The sequence below is a fragment of the Siphateles boraxobius genome, unplaced genomic scaffold (genome assembly GCF_051911475.1).
Source record: "Siphateles boraxobius isolate OS27281-9 unplaced genomic scaffold, OSU_SipBor_1 56, whole genome shotgun sequence".
Lineage (NCBI taxonomy): Eukaryota > Metazoa > Chordata > Actinopteri > Cypriniformes > Leuciscidae > Siphateles > Siphateles boraxobius.
Genome location: NW_027509182.1, coordinates 9,509,131 through 9,530,778, shown reverse-complemented (window position 1 = coordinate 9,530,778; position 21,648 = coordinate 9,509,131). Strand labels below are relative to the sequence as shown.

Below are 21,648 nucleotides of genomic sequence, written 5' to 3'. Positions count from 1 at the left end.
TGCTCTACATGTCTTAGATGATTCTTGGCTGAATTCAGAGAACACAAACTTCAAAGCTGCAGGTTTGCGTGCTGTGGGAAAACAGATAGTATATTTTTCACATTTTGAAATGTATTCATGTCTATTATTTATATATTATTCATTTGAAGTCCCCCCCCCCCCCCATTTCCCTCTCTTCACTTGATCCTTCAGATCATCTCTAAAAACAATTATCACTGTTTCCACAAAAAATATTAAGTGACAAAAACTGTTGTCAACATTGATAATAATAAGAACCAATAATAATTGAGCATCAATAATAGACTATATATAACTGAACAGCAAATCGGCATATAACAATAATTTCTGAAGGATCATGTGACACTGATGACTGAAGTAATGATGCTGAAAAATCAGTTTTAACATCTGGAATAAATTACATAGAAAAAAGTTATTTTTAATTGTAAAAATATTTCACACTTACTCTCTTCAGTAATTTGAATTGCTGTATTTTTGGTCAAATACTGTAAATGCAGCCTTGGTGACTTTCAAAAACAAAGTAAGTAGTAGTGTATGTCATGTGAGAATATTCACAGCCCACGACACCACAGGACTGACAGTAGCTGCTTAGTTTTGATTGATCAACTATTCCCTGATTTGGATTTTGAGCCACATTAAGACGAGTCCACTTTTACCATACATGAGAATACCATGTCCCAAGTTAACTTCTACATGCATTTAAACATTTAGTCGCACACTTTAGCACCACATTGCTATGTTTTAAAATACTGTCCAAATTCTACAGTTTGTTGGTTTCAGTCATGAAAGTGTAGGTGTCTAAATTGATGCTTCTTAAGGGATAGCTCACCCAAAAATGACAATTCTGTCATTAGTTGCTCACCCTCATGTTGTTCCAAACCCATAAGACTTTCGTTCATCTTTGGATCACAAATGAAGATCTTTTTGATGAAATTGAGAGCTTTCTGTATGAGAGAAATCTGTCATGATTTCATTAAAAAAGATCTTCATTAGTGATTCAAAGATGAACGAAAGTCTTATGGGTTTGGAACAACATGAGGGTGAGTAATGTTTGGGTGAATTAACCTTTTAAATTCTTCTGATAGACCACTAAATATAACCAAGCACTCACCTCATCTGCAGTTTTGTCATGTGTGGTTTATTTATAACAAATGTCATGCGGATGATACCCAACATACTAAATGAAGTGAATAGCTAAACTCTAAATGGCAAAAGTTTATACGATCTTGTCTCGTGTCCGGTTTGGGATGTTCTTTTGATATGTGTTTCCAGCCTTCATTATCATTAATTTGAGTTGTTTTCATGTCCTGACCTACTTATTCAAAAATAGCTTTTGGACTTTTAATCTATTCAAGAGACCTTTGGCAATTGATTTAAAAAACAAAAAAACATGCAAATCAGCAACATAGACAGTGACTTTTAGTGCAGATGCTTACATACTTGAACAAATTCCTCACCTTTATTTGTTCTTGAGTCCCTTAAAATCTGAAGTGTGACATTGAAAGACAAGTGTAGAATTTGTAGGAGCAGGCAAGAAATCGTATAGGGTTAGTTATTGTATAGTAGTTTTTTTTTATAACATCAAAGCCTGGGGCCAGTTGCATAAACCTAGCCATTATGTAAAGACAGTGTCTTAAAATCTAGTATGACCTACTAACAGTTAGTCAATGAACGGTTAGTCTTACTTTTCGGTATCAAATTAGGCCAATGTACGTTTTTATGTAACGGACTTAAAAAAGTTATAAACTGTTTTAAGGAAAAAAAGTTTGACTAATTTAGTCTTAAGCTCTGGTCATCCAAATTAAAAAAAAATTTTTATATCCATATGTACAGTGCATTCAAAAAGTATTCATGCACCTCCTTTTTTCCCCCCCGCTCAGTTGCATCCTTTTTCTCTGGATCATCTTTGAGATTTATGCATTTATCAGTTGTTGATCGAACCCATGACCTTGACGTTGCTAGCGTCATGCTCATCTGTTTGAAAGCCAAAGATGTTTCTATACTTTGATTGGTGTCCACCTGTGGCAAATTTCAATTGATTTGCCATGATTTGGAAACAAACACCTGTCTATACTATAAGGTTCCAAAGCCATGAGGTCAAAGGAACTGCATGGAGCGAACATCAGGTCTGGACTTAATGATTGAGCTGTCTCGTGTGATTTGTTTCCCGCTTCAAAGGTTCTGTTAAGGGAACATGAGTAATTGATGCTCCCTGGTTCTCTTACGAGAGGTTCTCTCGTATTGCGTAAGTTTAGCTTACGCTTCGGGAAAGATTCATCTTCTCGAGATACTAAAGCCAAAAAATTAACCTTAATTTTGTATTCCTTGTCAACGCAGTGCAGCAGCTAGCAGACCTAGAGCAGGCCATCTCGCGTGCTCATTGGCTGCCCTGCGGGCAACTGCTGCAGCCTACCAGTGAGTCCGGCGTGACGTCACGCCCAATGTAGGGCGCCCGCGCCTTCATAGCGTCACAGCCCGCCAGAATGGGCGTGGCTTAGCGTATAACACTAGGGGCTGTAGGCTGACTTCCCTGATTTTCGTCTCTTCAGCGAGCTCTTCGCATTGCTGGATCTGAGAGAAGCCACCGCCGCCGTCGAACAGCGGACAGCCAGCTTAGGAGGGCGCTGAGGAAGCCGGCCGTCTTCGCCACCTTCAGCCATCCGTGCGAGCTACGCTATCCGGCGACGTATCCTTTACCTTGCTAAAACCTATTCTAAAACCTATTCTAAAAGAGCAGCGAGTGTCTTTTTTAAGACGCCTCACACTTCCGGCTGTGAAGCGCTTCCGCTGTCGACCCTGCGGGCTCGACTCGAAGCCTTCAACACCCCCCGCCTCTCCTCACCGACGCGCAGCTGCCGCTCACGAGCCTCACTGCCGTCGCATCTGAGAATGAGGCCGAGGGACACATACGAGCACGCGGCTAGCTCTCTTTACGTTACAAGAGAGCTACCCCGCCCTTGTGTCCCCGTTCGCGCGTCATGCAGAGCCCTCTCGAGCTCTCTGCATGACCCGGACGGGCATCATCTGTGTTACATGTAGGTCCCGTGCCCACTACTCGTGCGCGCGCCCTCGTACAAACACTGTTCCAGTTCTGCTCGACCACCGAGCACGCGGCTAGCTCTCTTTACGTTACAAGAGAGCTACCCCGCCCTCGCGTCCCCGTTCGCGCATCATGCAGAGCCCTCTCGAGCTCTCTGCATGACCCGGACGGGCTTGCGCGCCGCCGTCGAAATGTCTCGCCATGTCAGTCCCCTTAGATAAGGCTACTGCAGTGGTGTATTTGGCAGCCAACGAGCCGGTAATGCAACCCGCTCGCCTGCACACATCCGCCGTTCTCGCGGCGACCCAGAGAAATCTCAAGTGAGTATAATGTCAGATTAAGAATGTAAGTTACGTGCCCGCTCACGAGCGCTCACGCTTAACTTGCTAACAGACACATCGCCTCCGAAAAGACGTGCGTGCTTAAGTTTATTCCCTGTCAGTCCCCTTCAAACAGGCTACTGCAGTGGTTCAATTAGCAGCCAACGAGCCGGTTTGTTGACCCTCTCGCCTGCACACAAACGCCGTTTTCACGGCGACCCAGAAAAATCTCAAAAAGAGTATTTAATGTCTGGTCCGGCTCATGCAGTCGGTGTTGTAAGTGTAATGAAAGTGCCTACGCCCCAGTGTTCACCACTACACATAAGCACTCCGAACCTCGCAGAGCACACTCTCATGAAGCGCAGAAAAGCCGCTCGAGTGTTGAATGTAAGAAATGTGTCCACAAGTCTGTGCCCACTATCTGCCCGCTCTGTTACACGATCAAGAAAGCAGGTTATGAATGTAAGTCTCGTGCCCGCCAGAGTGCGTTCACGCTTGCTAACACAAACCTCCCCCCGGGCTCCGCCCGCTCGTTTTAAGTGTTATCACAAAACGCAGGGCATTAATAAAACGCTCCCCATCCATTATGATCGGGGCGTCAAATACACTTGTAAGTCTCGTGCCCGCGCTCACGCTTACAGGAAGCTTTTCAGCCTGGAGCGCTGCTCGCGCGTCAAAAAGTGGAAAAAAAAATGACAAAAGACTGTTCCCCATCCCTTATGATTGGGACATCTCACATAAATCAGCCGGTTTCGGCTTTTCAGCGAGCAGCCATTGCCCAGAACCGAGAGCGCGTGCACCGCGCTTTCGGCTCCGGTTCAGTTTCACAAGCCCGCAAATGGTGGCGGTCTGAACCCGGAGGCCATTCGCCCCCTAGCGGCTCACATAGCTGCGTGGGAAACTATCCCAGGGATTTCAGAATGGGTGTTGAGCACAATAAAGCAGGGCTATACACTTCAATTCATTCGCCGTCCCCCGCGCTTTCAAGCCCGGACCGCGACGATAGTGAATGCGGAAGTAGCACACCTACTTCACGCAGAAATAGCGAAGCTGCTGTGCAAAGGGGCTATAGAAAAGGTACCGCCTTCTCTGAGCGAGTCAGGCTTTTACAGCCGATATTTTCTCGTACCCAAGAAGGACGGAGCCTTCAGACCTATCCTAGATCTGAGACATTTGAACTAAGTGCTTGCGAAAAGACCGTTCAAAATGCTTACGACCAGGAAAATCCTCGCGCATGTTCGCCCGAGGGACTGGTTTATTTCTCTAGATCTGAAGGATGCCTATTTTCAGATTCAGATAGTACCCCGTCACAGGCAATTTTTGAGATTCGCCTTCGACAGTCAGGTATATCATTACACCGTCCTGCCGTTCGGCCTGTCCCTGGCACCCTGTACATTTACAAAGTGCATGGACGCGGCGCTCGCCCCCCTGAGAAGTCAGGGGCTGCGAATAATGAACTATCTGGACGATTGGCTGATATTGGCACAGTCAGAGACAGAACTGCTATCTCACAGAACAGTGCTTCTCAGTCATCTGGAAAGCTTGGGTCTCAAGGTCAATTGGACCAAGAGCTCATTACTGCCCAGCCAGTCAATTTCCTTTTTAGGAATATCACTGGACTCGGTGACCATGACGGCTCGTTTATCGACACAGCGCGCGCCGTGTACACCACCTAGCCGCATCTTTCCAGAAGGGCAGCTTTCTTCCTTTGAAAACATTTCAAAGGATGTTGGGCTGTATGGCATCAGCTGCAGCGGTGCTCCAGCTGGGCCTACTGCGCATGCTTCCGCTCCAACGCTGGTTGAATGCTCGCGTGTCCCGCCGGGTGTCTGGCGGCCAGAAAATCAGATTGACTCAGGCCTGCATAGCAGCTCTGCAGCCCTGGTTAGTGGCCGACTGGTACCAGCAGGGAGTAATGATGGGAACCATCTCTTATCGTAAAGTCATCTCGACAGACGCGTCCAACTCGGGTTGGGGCGCACTGTTCGAGGGCAGACCTGCCTTTGGCCAGTGGTCAGACCAGGAGAAGGGTTTTCACATAAACTGTCTGGAAATTATAGCGGTCGAGAACGCGCTGAAGTGCTTCCTCCCGTTCATACAGGACCAGCATGTTCTTTTCCGCTCGGACAACATGTCTGTGGTATCCTATGTAAACCGTCAGGGCGGTGTCAGATCCAGAAATCTCTGCAATCTGACGGAACGCCTCCTTATTTGGTCTCAGATGCACCTGCGCTCGCTGAGGGCGGCGCATGTGCCTGGCCATTTGAACGACGGCCCAGACAAACTGTCCAGGGACAATGTTCCCCCAGGGGAATGGTCCCTGCACCCCAAACGGTCCAGAAACTGTGGCGCCTATTCGGCAAAGCGGAAGTCGACCTATTTGCGTCAAAAGACAACGCTCAATGCCCGACGGTCTTTTCGAAGGACGAGGACGCGCTGGCCCAGGTTTGGCCCAGCCTCCCGCTATATGCTTTCCCTCCGGTCTCTCTGTTGCCACAGGTGATCAAGAGAATCAGGGAAACGCGCCACTCTGTGCTCCTCATAGCCCCGCGTTGGGAGAATCAGATTTGGTTCCCGGAACTAGCAGGGCTGTCACATACAGCTCCATGGCCGAATCCGGTGAGGGCAGATCTCCTCTCTCAGGCTCGCGGCACGATCTGGCATCCCAATCCAGAGCGCTCGTCTCTGCATGCATGGTTGATCAACGGGTACTCGTTGCCCTGCCAGAAGGAGTGATGAACACGATCACGCAGTCTAGAGCCCCTTCCACGAGAAGGCTCTACGCGTCTAAATGGTCGGTTTTCTCTGGATGGTGCACCGACAGAGGTCTGGACCCGCGGACATGCGGGGTGGCGCATCTGCTCACCTTCCTACAAGAGCTGTTGGATAAGGGAAGGTCCCCATCCACGCTCAATGTATACGTGGCGGCCGTGGCAGCGTTCGCAGAATCGACGCACAGCCAGTCATTGTGAAGACACGAGTTGGCCATCCGCTTCCTTAGAGGAGCTAGAAGGATGAATCCGCCGCGCCCCCCGTCGGTTCCCATGTGGGATCTTTCATTGGTCCTCGAGGCCCTGAAAGCTTTTCCATTTGAACCACTAGACACCGTGGGGTTGAAATATCTATCACTGAAAACCGTCTTTCTGACTGCACTGTCGTCAGTAAAACGTGTAGGGGACCTGCATGTGCTGCCTGTCAGCGCGTCGTGTCTTGAGTTCGGACCGAATGACTCTAAAGTCATCCTCAGACCTAGACATGGCTATGTCCCTAAAGTGATGGGCACTCCATTCAGAGCGCAAGTTATTTCGTTGTCAGCTCTCCCAGCATCTGACAGCGAAGGTGATGTGAATCTCCTCTGCCCTGTCAGAGCGCTGAGGTTTTACATTACGCGCTCCGCCTCCTTCAGGCATTCGGAACAGCTTTTTGTTTCGTTTGGTGGGCGCACCAAGGGTCTCGCCTCCTCGAAACAGAGCCTCTCCAGATGGATAGTAGACGCTATAGCGGCCGCTTACGCGTCAAAAGGTCTGCAATGCCCTCTGGGCATCAGGGCTCATTCCACGAGAGGCGTGGCCTCTTCGTGGGCATGGTCCAGTGGAATTTCTATCCATGACATATGTGTAGCGGCGGGCTGGAGCTCCCCGTCTACCTTTGTCAGGTTTATAACCTAGAAGTTCCTGCCTTGCAGGCTAAACTGTTGTCAGTCTGAAGGAGAGGTGTATTCTGCCCAGATCTCCTGCTCAGATCACTCTCACATGACTCAGCTCTCCTGGTTGAGCTGCACTAAGTAGGGTATGTGCCATGTGCCTATACAGACCGGCGCGCTGCTCTGTATTCCCTATGTGTGCTTATGTACAAGTGATGGCCCGCGTGGCTGGCCACCTTATTTTTTCCACTTATGGGGTTCCCCTGAAAGCTCGGGGTCTCATGTGGATGCTTGGCGCGCACGGCGTTGACAAAGTGTTCCCGTAGCGTAAGCTAAACTTACGCTATACGAGAGAACCTCTCGTAAGAGAACGATACTCGGTTACTAACGTAACCTTGGTTCTCTCTAGAGAGGGAACGAGTATTGCGTAACCGGCCGTGCTCGCGCCACGAGCGACTTCGCTTCAGTCGACGAAAACCAGGGAAGTCAGCCTACAGCCCCTAGTGTTATACGCTAAGCCACGCCCATTCTGGCGGGCTGTGACGCTATGAAGGCGCGGGCGCCCTTCATTGGGCGTGACGTCACGCCGGGCTCACTGGTAGGCTGCAGCAGTTGCCCGCAGGGCAGCCAATGAGCACGCGAGATGGCCTGCTCTAGGTCTGCTAGCTGCTGCACTGCGTTGACAAGGAATACAAAATTAAGGATAATTTTTTGGCTTCAGTATCTCGAGAAGATGAATCTTTCCCGTAGCGTAAGCTAAACTTACGCAATACTCGTTCCCTCTCTAGACAGAACCGAGGTTACGTTAGTAACCGAGTATCGTTTTCATGGTGCATTGTGGGACTATTTAGGGAGCGAACGTTTCAGTGCACAAGGATTTTGCGATTAAGTTTAAAATGGCCGACTCCTTGATCAGAACTAGGGAGCTGATTGAATGACTGAGACAGATCAGACATGCAGACATGCACTTTATATTTAACAAATAATCCACTATACCCCTCACCCAACAAGCAAACTATGTGTAGAGTTTCTGTAAACAACTCCCAAAACTGCAAATGGAGAACCAGGTCTCATCAAGAAGAATCATCAAGATAAGGTGGTTTTACAACTTTAAGGAATTTAGACAGTTTCACTCACTTCACTTTGAAAGACAGGTAAACCTTTTCTTATTCTATCTATAAAATGACTCGGATGTATAAAGATGGATCCAATTTTCCTTTCTCATGATTTTCGTTTTACATTGTTTTGCGTACGTATCAATTCAAACTCATTTGAAGGAATTATTCAGAATTGCACACTGTAGTTAACCAAGATCACATGTATAGGATGTTGGGTATCTATGAACTGTGATTTTAATAAATTAACATTACTTTTTGCTAACTCTGTAACATGTTAGTATTATAAGAATCTTAAAAGTTTCTTCTCTTAACACCCAATCCTATTTCATATGCAAAACACCCTGCTAGAAGACAAAGGATCGTAAAATTCCTCTCCGGAAATACGACTCCTTGTTTGCCCACTAACTTCTTGAATGTGTGACATCCTCGCATGTGGTCACCGATCACAAGGGGGATTCTGAGAAATTCTGATGTGAAGATGATGCTGAGCTAGAAGTCTTTAAGGACCCCTAAGTTTGTGCCAGGTTACGACCTTGTCTTTTCATTCATCAGAGATCCTCATTTTGGTTCTCAACAAGACAACTTCAGCAAAGATCAGCTGGGGTCTCAACAAATTGCATCAGATTCAAATGAGCGAGACATGCAAGTATCAAACTGAGTCTCATTATTTGATATATTAAGTGTCCCTTACCCCTTTGAATGAAGGATGTTAGAACAAAAAAACTGATGGTTTGCTCAAGGCTATCGATCTGCTGAATTTGTGATAACTTCTTTCTTTCCTGTATTCTGCATCAACTCTCTTTCCATTGCTAAACTATATGCATGAATGTGTGTGTATGTTAGATTAAAGTGTGTACATTGTCACACATAAGATTGTTTGTGGTTCATGCTCATATAACGAATCATGCAGATTTTGGCTACATGCTCTTAGTACTATTAAGGTTATTTCCCATACCCCGGAAATGAACATTTTTTGAGTTAATAAACAATTAACACTGTTTGCTAGACAAACAGGTTAGTTGATTATGGTATTAATTCTCTACATCAAGTTAATTATTACTGCAGATCTAAATATTTATATTTAATTATATCTTGGTGTATAATTAATTAATCATATTTCACTTTTGGGCTAATTTGTGCATGATTAAACAAAGGTTATGAGCTTAAACCACTGTCAGCCTAAAAGTGTGCATTTGATAATTCCGGTCAGAATAGGACGCGACATGCAATACGCATGGAGGTTGCTGGCTTCTAAATGCAGATAAAGCGATAGCTTGACACCTCTAATGTAATTAAGGCCCTGTTTACACCTGGCATTAAGATGTGTTTTGGTCAGTCGGATCACAAGTAGAGGAGGGAGACACAATGTTTACACCTGGTGTTTTAATACGTCTCTTTTGTCCACTTTCAACCTGATAACTTTGAAGGGAGGTTTTATGGGCATGTAAATTATTTTGTCAGATCGTTTGATCTAATGGACAAAAAAAGCTCACGCAATTTATACATGAACGTGCCCGGTGGCGACGGAAAAACATGCGGAGAGCATCAGCTTTGGTTTCTGCTCTGACAGCCACAAGAACATGCCGAACGCTGTGAGTACGTGTTAGAATTCAGGAATGCTGAGACAGCATTGTGCTTGGTTCGTTTTTCGTCTTCAAAGTCAAACCAAACATAGGTCTTCAGCCAACAAAGTTTAAATCTTGCTAGCACGCTTCCCATAATGGTTATGCATTAGGTCAGTAGGCGGTCTTTTGTGGCTGTTCGAACACATTCAACCACATGAGCATCTGCACCATGAAAGCAATCCGGAAGTGGGCGAAAGTGGACAAGCTCAAAACGTTTTAGACCCCGTTTACACCTGTATTTAGCATCGTCCAATTGTGATTGATCAACCAAAATGCATCTTAATACCAAGTGTAAACAGGCTATAAGAGTCTTAATGCATTTCAGCATATGTTCAAATGGTATCAGTGGTTAAGGTTAATCTGATTTTAGAGTAGAAACCCTAATGTCAGTGTTAAAGCGCAATTCTCTTCTGACAAAGTAATCTCAGCTCAGCGGTATGTATAAACTGTTCCAGAATGAATTATTCTGCTTTGGTTGATTAAAATCCCCATTGCAGAATTTCTTAATCTGTTCAGTACAGTGTAATGAAGGTAGATTCTAACAATGTTCCTCATTCTACATCATAAAGGCCTTCTAAATTATAGTTAGATCGATGCCATTCATTTAAATTTTGACTTCATATCTACAAGCATATCTAACTTCATATATGCATATTTTTTATTATTATTGTGTATATATTATTGTTTCACTTGTCAAATGGAATTAAATTTGTAAACTGTGCCTCATTTGTGTGTAAGGGCACGTAACTGTGTAAGGGCACGTAACTGTGTATGCTTAAGCAAGTGTTAAATAATAGTTAAGATTTGTAACTGCTCCTTAAACAAGTACCAGAAAACCAAAAGCATTAGTAAAATTTGGATTTTACCGAATGTAAGAACAACGTCGTAGATTTCTAAAAGTGAAAGCGACACATGTTAATGGACTGTGTATGCCTTATTTGAAAGCACCCCTCACTTAACGCCGTTAAGCACTTAAGCCAAACTATTACCATTACAAATTAGCATTGTATGCTTAACTTTTAAATGCAGCTTGTGTGGATGCAGTGTGAAGTGAATAACCATCTCCTCTCAACCTACTCCCTGGTTTCTGATTTTCTCTTTTCTTATATTTAATTAATCTCAGCTAATTTTTAGTGTAACCTTTTTAGGTGCATTCCTTCCTGAATGCTAGTACCTCAATTATGCATTAAGATTTTTCATAGTTATTGAGGATGTTTAATAGCACCCTGGTCTAATCCACTTTAAGGTTGGGAACACACGTGTGGTGATCAAGTCCTTATTTTTTCCCCTCTAGTTCTAGTTTGGTTTCATTATCTTATTGAACCTCAAAAGAAACTAAACATACTTTCCTTCTTGATTTTGTTTATTTGCAGCAGTTGCTCCAATTTTTTGACCCTGATACACAAGCACAATCTAAATGATTGCTAAGGCATAACTATAATTTTGATCACCACTAATAAACACAATCTGAATAGAAACGCTATCCACTTCCTCTTGCTTTCTCCTCTTGTTTCTTCAGAAACCAAGCCTTTGTTGAACCATCAGTAAGTTCTGTGTTTTAATTTGACAATAAGAACAGTTTTAAGTCAACAAGTAAACCCCTGCTTACACCTCTTTCAACGAATCTATTCAGATTCACACAAATCTAAGCATCCTGCTATCCACAGCTAAGATAATAATATTCGAGTACGCACTTCACTTGATAACCACACCTGATAAAACGTAGCTGTGCATTATACACCTAGCTGTCCCACTACACCTTTTGCTCAAAGTCAGTTTGGTCTTGCATAAGTCTCTTGTCCATTACTCTCACCACAAGTGTGCCAGAATATCACAGGTGCTCAACCTAACTGTCAAGACAGGAGAATTGGAGGCCTGGCAAGGCATTATGAGGAACATCCTTCTACCCAGGTGTGCTGAGAGCCAAAAGCAACTGGACAACGAGGGAAGGGGACTAATGACGCATAACCCAAGCGAGGACAACCACACAGAGCTGACCAAGGTTATCATCTCCTTAGCCCACAACCTCATGGATCTGAAACAGGGGGTAAACAACCTCATGCAACAGATCACAGAGTCCCGCAAGGAGCTGACACGTGCTCAAAGAAACACAGACCAGCTAGAGATCGAGGCTCAGGCCAGACACAAGGACTCTGATGAAATCAAAATACTTCAAAAGACTCTGACAACTGCTGAACAAGATCAGGTTGAAAAAACACTTTTTCATAAAGAATCACTGTTAAAAACTGCAAAATTCTGAACTCTTGGACAAAGACGCCAGAATTGGGGCCTGTGAAAGTCAATTGAAAACATCCAGAGCTAGAATTGAAGCTCTGACGCAGCAGCTGGACAACAGCTAAGACGAACTTGACATGGTCCAAAGAGAACTGAGACACTCTTAACTGGTGCAAAAGGAATCAAAGCTGGAGAGACATCTCATTCCCCTACATGCGATCAGCAGAGCAAACTCCTCCAACCAAGACACGAAGGTGGGGAGGGGTTCCTGAAAGCCTCAACAACCACCAGAGAAAAAGGATTCATTCAGAGGAACCCTGAAGCGGCACTTGGAGTATCCGTCAAAGACCTCAACACATTTGGCTAGAAATGACTACTCTACTCTGCATCAACTTCTGCAGGAGACCGTGATGTCCACGAACACACATTGACGCAGAGTGTCTGAGGAACATCCAAAATTCCCAGCTGACACCAGAAGCCACACAGAATTGCTACAACGCAAAGTCCTTCAATAAAAATATACAAGAGCTTCCAGTCAGCAGAGCATGGAACGCCACCATACCCTAGAATAATACCCTAGAAATCTCACTGGATATCCAGCAGCAGTCGACAGCAACATCCACCTCAACACTCTTCAAAACAGGTACAAACAGATCTGGCTGCACGAAGACAGCCAGACCTGCCTCCTCCCGAGTTACAGGAGCTGCTGATAGTAGCAAGAGACTCCTTGAACAGAACTCACCTGAGGACTACTGGGAAGAAAGAACTTCTGAATCCTGGCAGGATGACAGGTGACAATGTCTCGACACCTGTAGCACAGCCTGGACACCTACACCTTGCGACAGCCTACACCATAACCTGAGAACAGCATCAACCACGACTGTGGGAGGCACGAATTACCAGAGAGCCCACCAGATACCTGTTCAATATTCCTGCTCCTTTGCCATTGCTCGCTGTTGTCTACAGGTCAGACAACAATGTGCAAAAGGGGGGAATGTAGTGACTGCGACAGATCAGACACACAATTATTTGTCATATTTAACAAATATTATCTACGATACCCCTCACCCAAAAAGTTAACTATGTGTAGAGTTTCTGTAAACTACTCCCAATACTTCAACTGGAAAACCGGGCCTCTGGTTACCATTGCAACAAAGAGAAATCATCAAGATAAGATGGTTTTATAAATTAAAGGAGTTTAGAGAGAGTTTCACTCACTTCACTTTGAAAGGCAAGTAAGCCCTTTCTAACTCTATATAATCTCTATATAAAATGACTTGATGTATAAACATGTATCCAGTTTTCCTATCCCATTTTTGTACATGTATCCCAGTACATTTAAACATGTATCCCAGATTTTCCTTTTACATTGTTTTGCGTATGCAATTTTATTAATAAGTACATGTATAGCATGTTCATATTTATTTAACTCACAGTTTGCTAACTCGGTTACATATTAGTATTAGAATAATCTTAAAAGTTTCTTTTCTTAACACCTAATCTAATATCTTATGAAAACACCCCGTTAGAAGACAAAGGATCATAAAGTTTCCCTCGTAAAATACAACTCCTAATTGGCTCACTAGAGTGTGTGCTGAGCTAGAAGTCTTTTAAGGATCCCTAAGTTTGTGCCAGGTTACGGCCTTGTCTTTTCATTCATCAGAGATCCTCCTTTTGGGTCTCTCTCATCAAGACAACTTCAGCAAAGATCAGATGGAGCCTCATCAAAATTGCATCAGGACACATTATTCAATTTATACTCCGACGTGTATCAAACTGAGTCTCATTATTTGATATATTAAGTGTCCCTTACCCCTTTGAAAGAAGGGTGTGTTAGGTTAGAACTAAGAAACTGATGGTTTGCCCAAAGCTTTAGATCTGCTGAATTTGTGATAACTTCTTGCTTTCCTGTATTCTGCTTCAGCTCTCTTTCCATTGCTAAACTGTATGCATGAATGTGTATGTATGCTAGATTAGTCTAAGTGTTTAGTCTATTTAATAAAGTCTTCTTGTCACACATAAAGTTGTTTGTGGTTCATGCTCGTGTACTGGAGTCCCTAATCATGCAGATTTTGGCTACATGCTCTGAGTCGTACTGTACAGTAAGAAGTTAATTCCCATACCCCGGCCCGGAAATGAACATTTCTTAAAATGAAAAAAAAAAAAAAAATGAACACTGAGTTTTCACTGGGTGAACAGGGCTGCGTTTCCCAAAAGCGCCGTAAGCGTAAATTGATCGTGGAACAATTGTCACCAATGGTTTCTACGATCAACTTAGGGCTTATGATGCTTGGGGAAAACGCAGCCCTGGTTAGTTTTTTGTGGTATTAATTCTGCTACATACAAGTTAATTCCTACAGATGATCTAAATATTTATAATTAGTTATAGTTCATTCATTTCCTTTTTAACTATTGTGCCACACCCTGGATTTTGTTGCAGCACAGATCTCAGGAAGGCCATTAAAAATAACCTGATGGTCATTCTGATTAGCCGCGTTTCCACTGTCGGGCCAGGGCCGGGCCAGGGCTAAAAGCGAGCCGAGCCGAGCCAGTGGCCTCAGGCCTTAAGCACCGGGCTTGCGTTTCCACTGCCGGGCCAGTAGCCCCGCAACGCTGCCCTAAACACCGCCCCTAACACGCCTTTCTGGATCAAATGTCATATAACCCAACCGATTTCAGCGGGTATTATGAATTTATTTACTTTTTAAGTTAGGAAGATAGCATGTATATTAACTCACCGGCCGTGGCTGCAATAGTGTCCGACTTGTCTCGCTATTCGCCACTAACAGAGGGACGGTGACCCAGCACACCGTCCATCAAGTCGAACCATGGAAAGTTTCATCTCTGAGCTCCGCTTTGTCCATTGTGCGTTTTAATCGGCTTGTACAATACTGCGTCCACAACTTTTTTATTTTTTCCCGAACTTGAAGCGTTGCTCGCTGAATGCTTAGCTTAGAAAATTCAGCACAATGTATTTTATAACATCCTCGTTTCTTCACACGCCGTCAAATTGACGTTGTACCCTTTCTTCTGCCCAAATGCTCAGAAGAGCTTTGGTATCTTCGACAGACCAGTACAGTCAATTCTCCATTTCGAGCAGCGATTATTTTTGCGCGATATAAAAAAGTGAAATGTGCATCTTGCCGGCTTTGCCGCAGACCATAACTTTCCCTAACACCGATAAACTCCGCCTTTTACTTTGCCCACGCCTCTAGCCCGAGCTGGCCCGCTTTGGCCCAAGGTATTCGACGGGCCAGAAATCCTGGCCGTTGGCCCTGAGTAAGCCCCGATCAAGCCCCGGAAGTGACAGTGGAAATGCCACTGGCCCTGGTTCACACTAGCACGGCTCGGCCCTGGCCCGGCAGTGGAAACGCGGCTATTGAGTATTGGAGCTTGTGGAGAGATACAAGAAAGCCTTCTGGGAATTAGCAAAAAAAAGCTTTTTATTTTACAGTCCTGTTCCCTATACGATATATTTATTATAGTAATTGCAATAACTGGGCAATAAATAGGTACTTACTCTGAACCCACCCCTAAACCTAACCTGAACCCATGTAGTTACCTTATATTACCCTGTACTTTCTTAGGTAAGTACGCTGTAAGTACATGTACTGTAAAATAAAGTGCAGAAAAAAAACACACCTAAGATTCTGTGATCTGATGAACCTCAGTTCTAAACATCATGTCTGGAGAAAAGCAGGGTTTGCTTTGTGCCTATGATGAATGGAGTGTAGATTAATGTGAAAGAAATGAAGACATTTTAGCATAAGGCACTACAATGTTAAAAAATGAAGGGGATTGAATACTTTCTGAATGTATTGTGTATATAAACACAGCTGTAGCAACACTAACAGTATATGTAAATTTGTTTCACTGTTCTAAATTAACAAAGGTCAGTTGTTATAGAAGTGAATTTATATAAAAAATTAAGTAGATGGCTAAATTACCAATTTTTTTGAAGTCCATCATCAAGCCCACACAATGTGTACATGGTGTTATTTTTGTGTTTTTTAATAAGTTTTTTGATTTTTTTTTATGGAAAGAAATTATGAATTATTCTGTAAGTCTCATAAGTCACTCACTAACCTACATGAAGGTCTCGTGTTTTTTCTTCTTCTTCTGAGATTAGTATAATTAAGTTTCATTTGATTTAGAGCTTAGTTATAACTGGAATAACTAAGTTATCAGATTTTCCTCCCACCATTGTTCCTCTGCTTTTTGTTGTGGTCAAAGTACCATTTTTGTTACTGTTCCTAACCCTCAATCACAATAATACTGCATGGCGCTCAGTTTCTGGTGTTTTTATTAATTTGGCCATCATCAGCATGTCCTTAAGCATTGACAAGAGCTCTGCTGCAAAGTTTCCTCACACTTTCCTCAGCTGTGGCATTGATCTGACTTGCATTCATCACAACACCATCCTTCTCTTTTACTGGTTTACATTTCCACAACTTTCCTCCTCACCCCTCGTCTTTCTGCATAAGGCTGGCATGTGATGGTGGCACTGGTTGTGTTTCTCCTCTCCCCTCTCTGTACTAACAGACGCAGACGCAGCTGGAGCATGCCCTCCTTAAGGAGCTTGAACAGAGTCTTCTCTTTGAAAAGACCAAAGCTGACAAACTTCAGAGGGAGTTAGAAGACTCTAGGGTAATGGAGCTTCACCTGGGCTACGGGTCAAGGATCACTGAAGATATGTCACAGGAGCTACAGTGCTCACTCAAATAAAAAATTTAGGCCAACATTTAAGATGTATGGATTTAAATTGCATATAAAATTTGCATTTATCCATCTCTACACGCATAGATGGAAACATCTGTTAACTAATATTCTTAAAGGGACTATGTGTAGTTTTTTAGGTATTTATTATCTAAAATAAATATTTTGTTCATAAATATGTCCTCAATGCTGTACAAATACTTCTGCCAATTATCTGACTTATCCTCCTAAACAAAGAATTTATTATCTTTATATACACGTGACGGGTAGGTCCACGGATGCTTCCATGTCGTTCCGCCATCTTGAAAAACTATAATAGCAGAGAGGGTCAAAAAGTACTAGCCCAACACGTTTCCACAACACGTTTTCTTTCAGAGCCAGCGTCACGTCACTGAAAGCAGCAGAAACGGAGGAGCAGAGCAGTGAGAGGCGCTTGTCACTGCCCCGGCAAGTTTAAAAGGCTATTATTCATACTGTAACATTCGTTTGTTCGTTGCGTCAAGTTGCAGTTTTTTGAAATAACCAACCTGTTCATCCGAAGGGAAACTCGACGAAGTGCTATTAGAAGACATCCTGTCACAGCTTTTTGGTACATAACAGCTACCGTAGATGCAACACGCATTTGAAAAAGCGAGGTGCTGGAGAGCACAATTCGTTTGAATGCAAAATACAATTTCACCGCTAGATGGGAGAGATTCCTACACAATGTCCCTTTAATGTGGATGCATATATGTCAGTCATACATAAATAAAACGTAATTAATCTGAATGTGTTTAAATACACAATAACCAGGTTTATATATTTATCTAGCCTAGAAATCTAGCGGCAGCTAATTTTATTTTGCAGCAAGTGTCGTCTAGCAACTCTCCGTTGGCTTGCAAGCTGGAAAAACCAAACTCTAGTCTGGCCAATCACATCGTGTATAGAGTCGGTGGGCGGGCTTAACATAATGACGGCAGAGTTGCGACGGTTCCGTGTCAATTATTTGCTACTTTAAAACAAAGATGGCTGCTGCTGCTGGCGAACAGCAGCCTTTCAAATCGGCTTTGGCCGCGACTCTGTAAACCTTGGAGTTAAGCTTTACTTTGAGAAAAGAACAAAGAACGGTGTGGTGAAGAGATGAGTCCCACTAAAGAGATGGGTCCCAGCTTAGGACTCCATTAGTAGGCCATTAGTATGCCTGATCTAAATCGGTTCTCATCTGTCATTTATTTAAATGTATAAACTGTTAATAAGAAAAACAGTAATAAACTCAAATTAACATTATTTCATGGTTCTTTTCTGTTAATACCAAAATTTGTACAACATATTGCGCTGATTATTAGGATAAAAATAATGACAATTATAATTGCATTACGAATTGCTGTGAATACGTTAAGGCAAAATAAGCTCAGGTAAAGCTCAGCTAACATTAGCACGCTCATCGAATAGCTGCATGATATGCTACTATCTAAGCTAACTAAAAAACACTAAGATCGGAAAAATGTTTAAATTCACAATCTATAGCTTTGATTATATACTAGTATATGAAACATAAGTTAAAAGACATTTTAACTTATTTAAAATGTAGTTCAAAGGACTTCTATAATAAAGTGATTTTGTCTGATTTGTAACCAGGCACTAAAGCGATTACCCATAAAACGCGCTTTGAACCAATCGGATTCATCTCTTCTGTGGGACTCATCTCTTCTATAAATCAAATTTCAATTGCATTCATTTCATATTGCTTATTCCACAGCTAGCCATATTTTAACCATGTTCAAACTTTTTAACTGAATAAATTTTTTCACATTGAACATTTATGCTGATTCTAATCAATCTGAATAAATTGTATACAATTTATTTACATAAAATTAGATGCAAATAGTTAATAAACTATGGCAAGATTTTTTGAGTGCAGAAATCTTACCCGTTTCTTGTAGATGTATGACTGACAGATATTTATCGCAATAAGTTTATTCTTTTTATTTATTATTATTCTAATAAACTGTTAAAACTGTGTAACCCAAATGGATGGAATTTTTTTTATAATTTTTTAATGAATTACATTTTTATATGCAATTCAGATGAATAAATCTTAAATTTAGGCCTAAATATTTTTTGAGTGCCCCAGCTAAGAAGTTTTTTTTTTTCATGTTAGGGTGTTGCAGGGATCTTCACTGCATGTTGTTCAATTATTCCAATTAATAACTAATTTGATGAATGATTACTAACACAGACTAAATATCTCATTGCTGCAATTCCATTGTGCTGTCTTAATATATATACATGTATAGGAGAACACAAATTTGTTTTTATATCAGGGTTCCCACAGTTACAGAAAACCAGAAAAAAAATCAGGGGATTTTTAAAAATTGTCCCATGGAAATGAGAACAACCTTAGAAAGTTGTATAGGGAATATACATTGTTAATTTTTTTCTCTGCTCTAAAATGTTTCATATTGCTATTAGGGAGTGGTTGTGTAGAACCGTGGGTTTAAGGTTTTTATTTAGAAGTAAAAACTTGCATACCAATAAAAATCTGCCCAACAATGTAAAAAACAAAAAAAACAAAACCTTGATCCTGCAACCATCAAGTGCCAACTGACAAGCTCCTGAAAATCAATTTAAGTGTGGGAACCCTTTTAGATGATTAATTTAGGGGTTGGTGGTTGTTCCCATTCAATCCCAGATTTCTTGTTTCAGTGATTTTTACTTAGTACTACAGCTTAAGGCTGTGACACACCAAGCTTGATGGTTGGCCAAAGTTGGGCCGTTGTTAAGTGTTTGTCAGCTTTTGTGCCGTTTTGTTGCACTGTCAGCACTGGTCAGACACTTTTTGGAAGCTTTTTGGCTAATTGAGCATGTTGAATCAGCGTCTGGCAGTCGGTGAAAGATACCACTCTGATTGGCTCTTCAATAATCAAACGTGCATTAATAACAGTGATTTAAGCAAGCAAACAATGAAGTCAAGAGTGCACACAGAAGGCTCTTCTAATTTTACATGTTCTGAGCATTCCAATACAGGAATATTTTCATAATGACATTGCTGTTTGGAAGGAAGAAAGTGATCAACATGATTCATGCACATGCTGGAAGGCCATTGTCTGTAGTCTTTGCAGTGTGTTCAAGTGCAACTTTTTGGCACAGACAATGGTGACGCAATGCACCAACACAGTTTGCTTTTATCGCCACTACTTCTTTGATGTCGATTTGGTGTGTCATGGCCTTTAGGTGAACTTAATTTTTATGAAAACCTCTAATTATCCACATCTTTTAAACCTGAAAAGATGATCATATACATACCGTAAAATAAGTTCTCAATTATCCATACAGCATGTATAGTTTGATAAAAAACTAATTTTTCTTTTAGGTGGCCACAGTCTCTGAGAAGTCTCGTATCTTGGAGTTGGAGCGGGATCTTGCGTTGAGGGATAAGGAGGTTGCTGCTCTTCGTAAGCCATTGGAAGCTGTTCCAGGGCAGGATGGGTTTCCTGACTCTATCGTGGTATCACTCCAGGAGGAGCTCTGTTCCCTCCGTACACAGCTGGCCGCTCAGAGCGACAGTCACCAAGCAGAGCTGTTATCTTTGCGTGAGATGCTTGAGTCTCGAGAGAAAGCACATGGCGAGTCCTTGTCACAGCTCCAGTCAGCCTCAGGTCACTTGTCGAAGGATAATGAGAAGCTTTTAGGTCAGCTGGCAAGATCTGAGGAAGAGAACTCAAAAATCATTGAGCAGTGGCGTGCTAAACTGGTATCAGCAGAGGCCTCACACCAGCAAGTCTTGGAGGAGCTCAAAGCCTCCCATGAGGCTGGTGAAACCGAGCTACGTAATGCTCTGGGACAGTTGAAATCGACACATAAACTTGAGCTTGAGGAGCTCACTAACAAGCATGCTTCTGAAGCCATGGGGAGCACGAGTGAAGCCAAAGAACACAAGGCACAACTCCTGAGAGTCACTGAAGAGAACGAACGACTGATAGAAACGCTACGCACCAATCTGGAGAAGGCGGAGGAGCAGCACCTGGTGGAAATGGAGGATGTCTTGGGAAAACTTCACAATGCTGAGATCAGGGTGAAAGAGCTAGAGGACACCGGAGTTAAGTTAGCTCAGCAGTTTCATGAAAAGGAGCAAGAAGTTTTGGCGCAAAACACAGCCCTTCAGACTCTGCAGTCACAGCACAGTCAAGGAAACCAAGAGATGCAAAGGTTATTGACCAATATAGAAGAGGCAAAAAGTAAAGCCAGATCTCAGGAAGAAAAGGTAGGCCTTCATTTCCATTTAATCCACAACTACAGGACCGTAATATACACAGTATGCATGTAGAACATGTATAACAAGGAATTTAAAATCTGACCACTGAACCTCTCACCTAAACGTTTTTGTTTTATTTAGGAATGATAGGTTTTTGGGTACTTGGTCATGCCCATAATTTAAATGACCCTGTTATAGCCGTTCAAATACTAAAGTACAACATTTTTTGATAATTATTGGTCTAGGGAGTCTTATATTTGTACTACACTGGTTTTGACGACGTTGATCGAAAAACCTAGTACTGGATTATTAAAGTATTTTTTAAAGTAATCTCAAATATTTAACAAACAATTTGATTGGCTGCGGTGGTTCTTGAGGCAAAGTTGTTCAGAATGAGGAGATATAAAATACATTGTGTATTAGTGAAACATCACATAATATACAATCATTTACATAGGGCTGGGCGATATAGCCCAAAAAAATTATCACGATAATTTTTTTTATATCAGTCGATATCGATAATTATCGCGATAAACGTCAAAATCTTTATTTCTTTCAAGTTTAAAGGGAGATTTTTGCTCCTAAGTGAAAGTTGTAGAAACCAGTGTTGTGTTTTTAAACTACTCTTTATTGTCAGAACATATCGTGACAAACACTTGCCAAACAGGTGAACATTTCACAAATCTCAGGTAGAACATT

General features: G+C 42.5%; 1 protein-coding gene and 1 long non-coding RNA gene across 5 annotated transcripts in view; both read left to right on the top strand.

Moving 5' to 3' along the window:
* The window catches only part of clip1a (CAP-GLY domain containing linker protein 1a), a 59,442-nt gene that overhangs the window by 17,945 nt on the left and 19,849 nt on the right, over nucleotides 1–21,648 (top strand). For 3 of the 4 annotated variants that reach the window (XM_077206643.1, XM_077206642.1, XM_077206640.1), the window contains exons 9-10: nucleotides 16,542–16,646; nucleotides 20,068–20,958. In XM_077206643.1, the coding sequence (XP_077062758.1) occupies nucleotides 16,542–16,646; nucleotides 20,068–20,958 (996 nt within the window). The remainder of the gene's footprint in view (nucleotides 1–16,541; nucleotides 16,647–20,067; nucleotides 20,959–21,648) is intronic. The other variant, XM_077206641.1, reaches the window with a different exon arrangement.
* Nucleotides 4,181–14,022, top strand: LOC143715055 (uncharacterized). The gene is made up of 2 exons (XR_013195667.1): nucleotides 4,181–8,663; nucleotides 11,623–14,022. It is a non-coding gene; the product is annotated as an uncharacterized LOC143715055 (long non-coding RNA).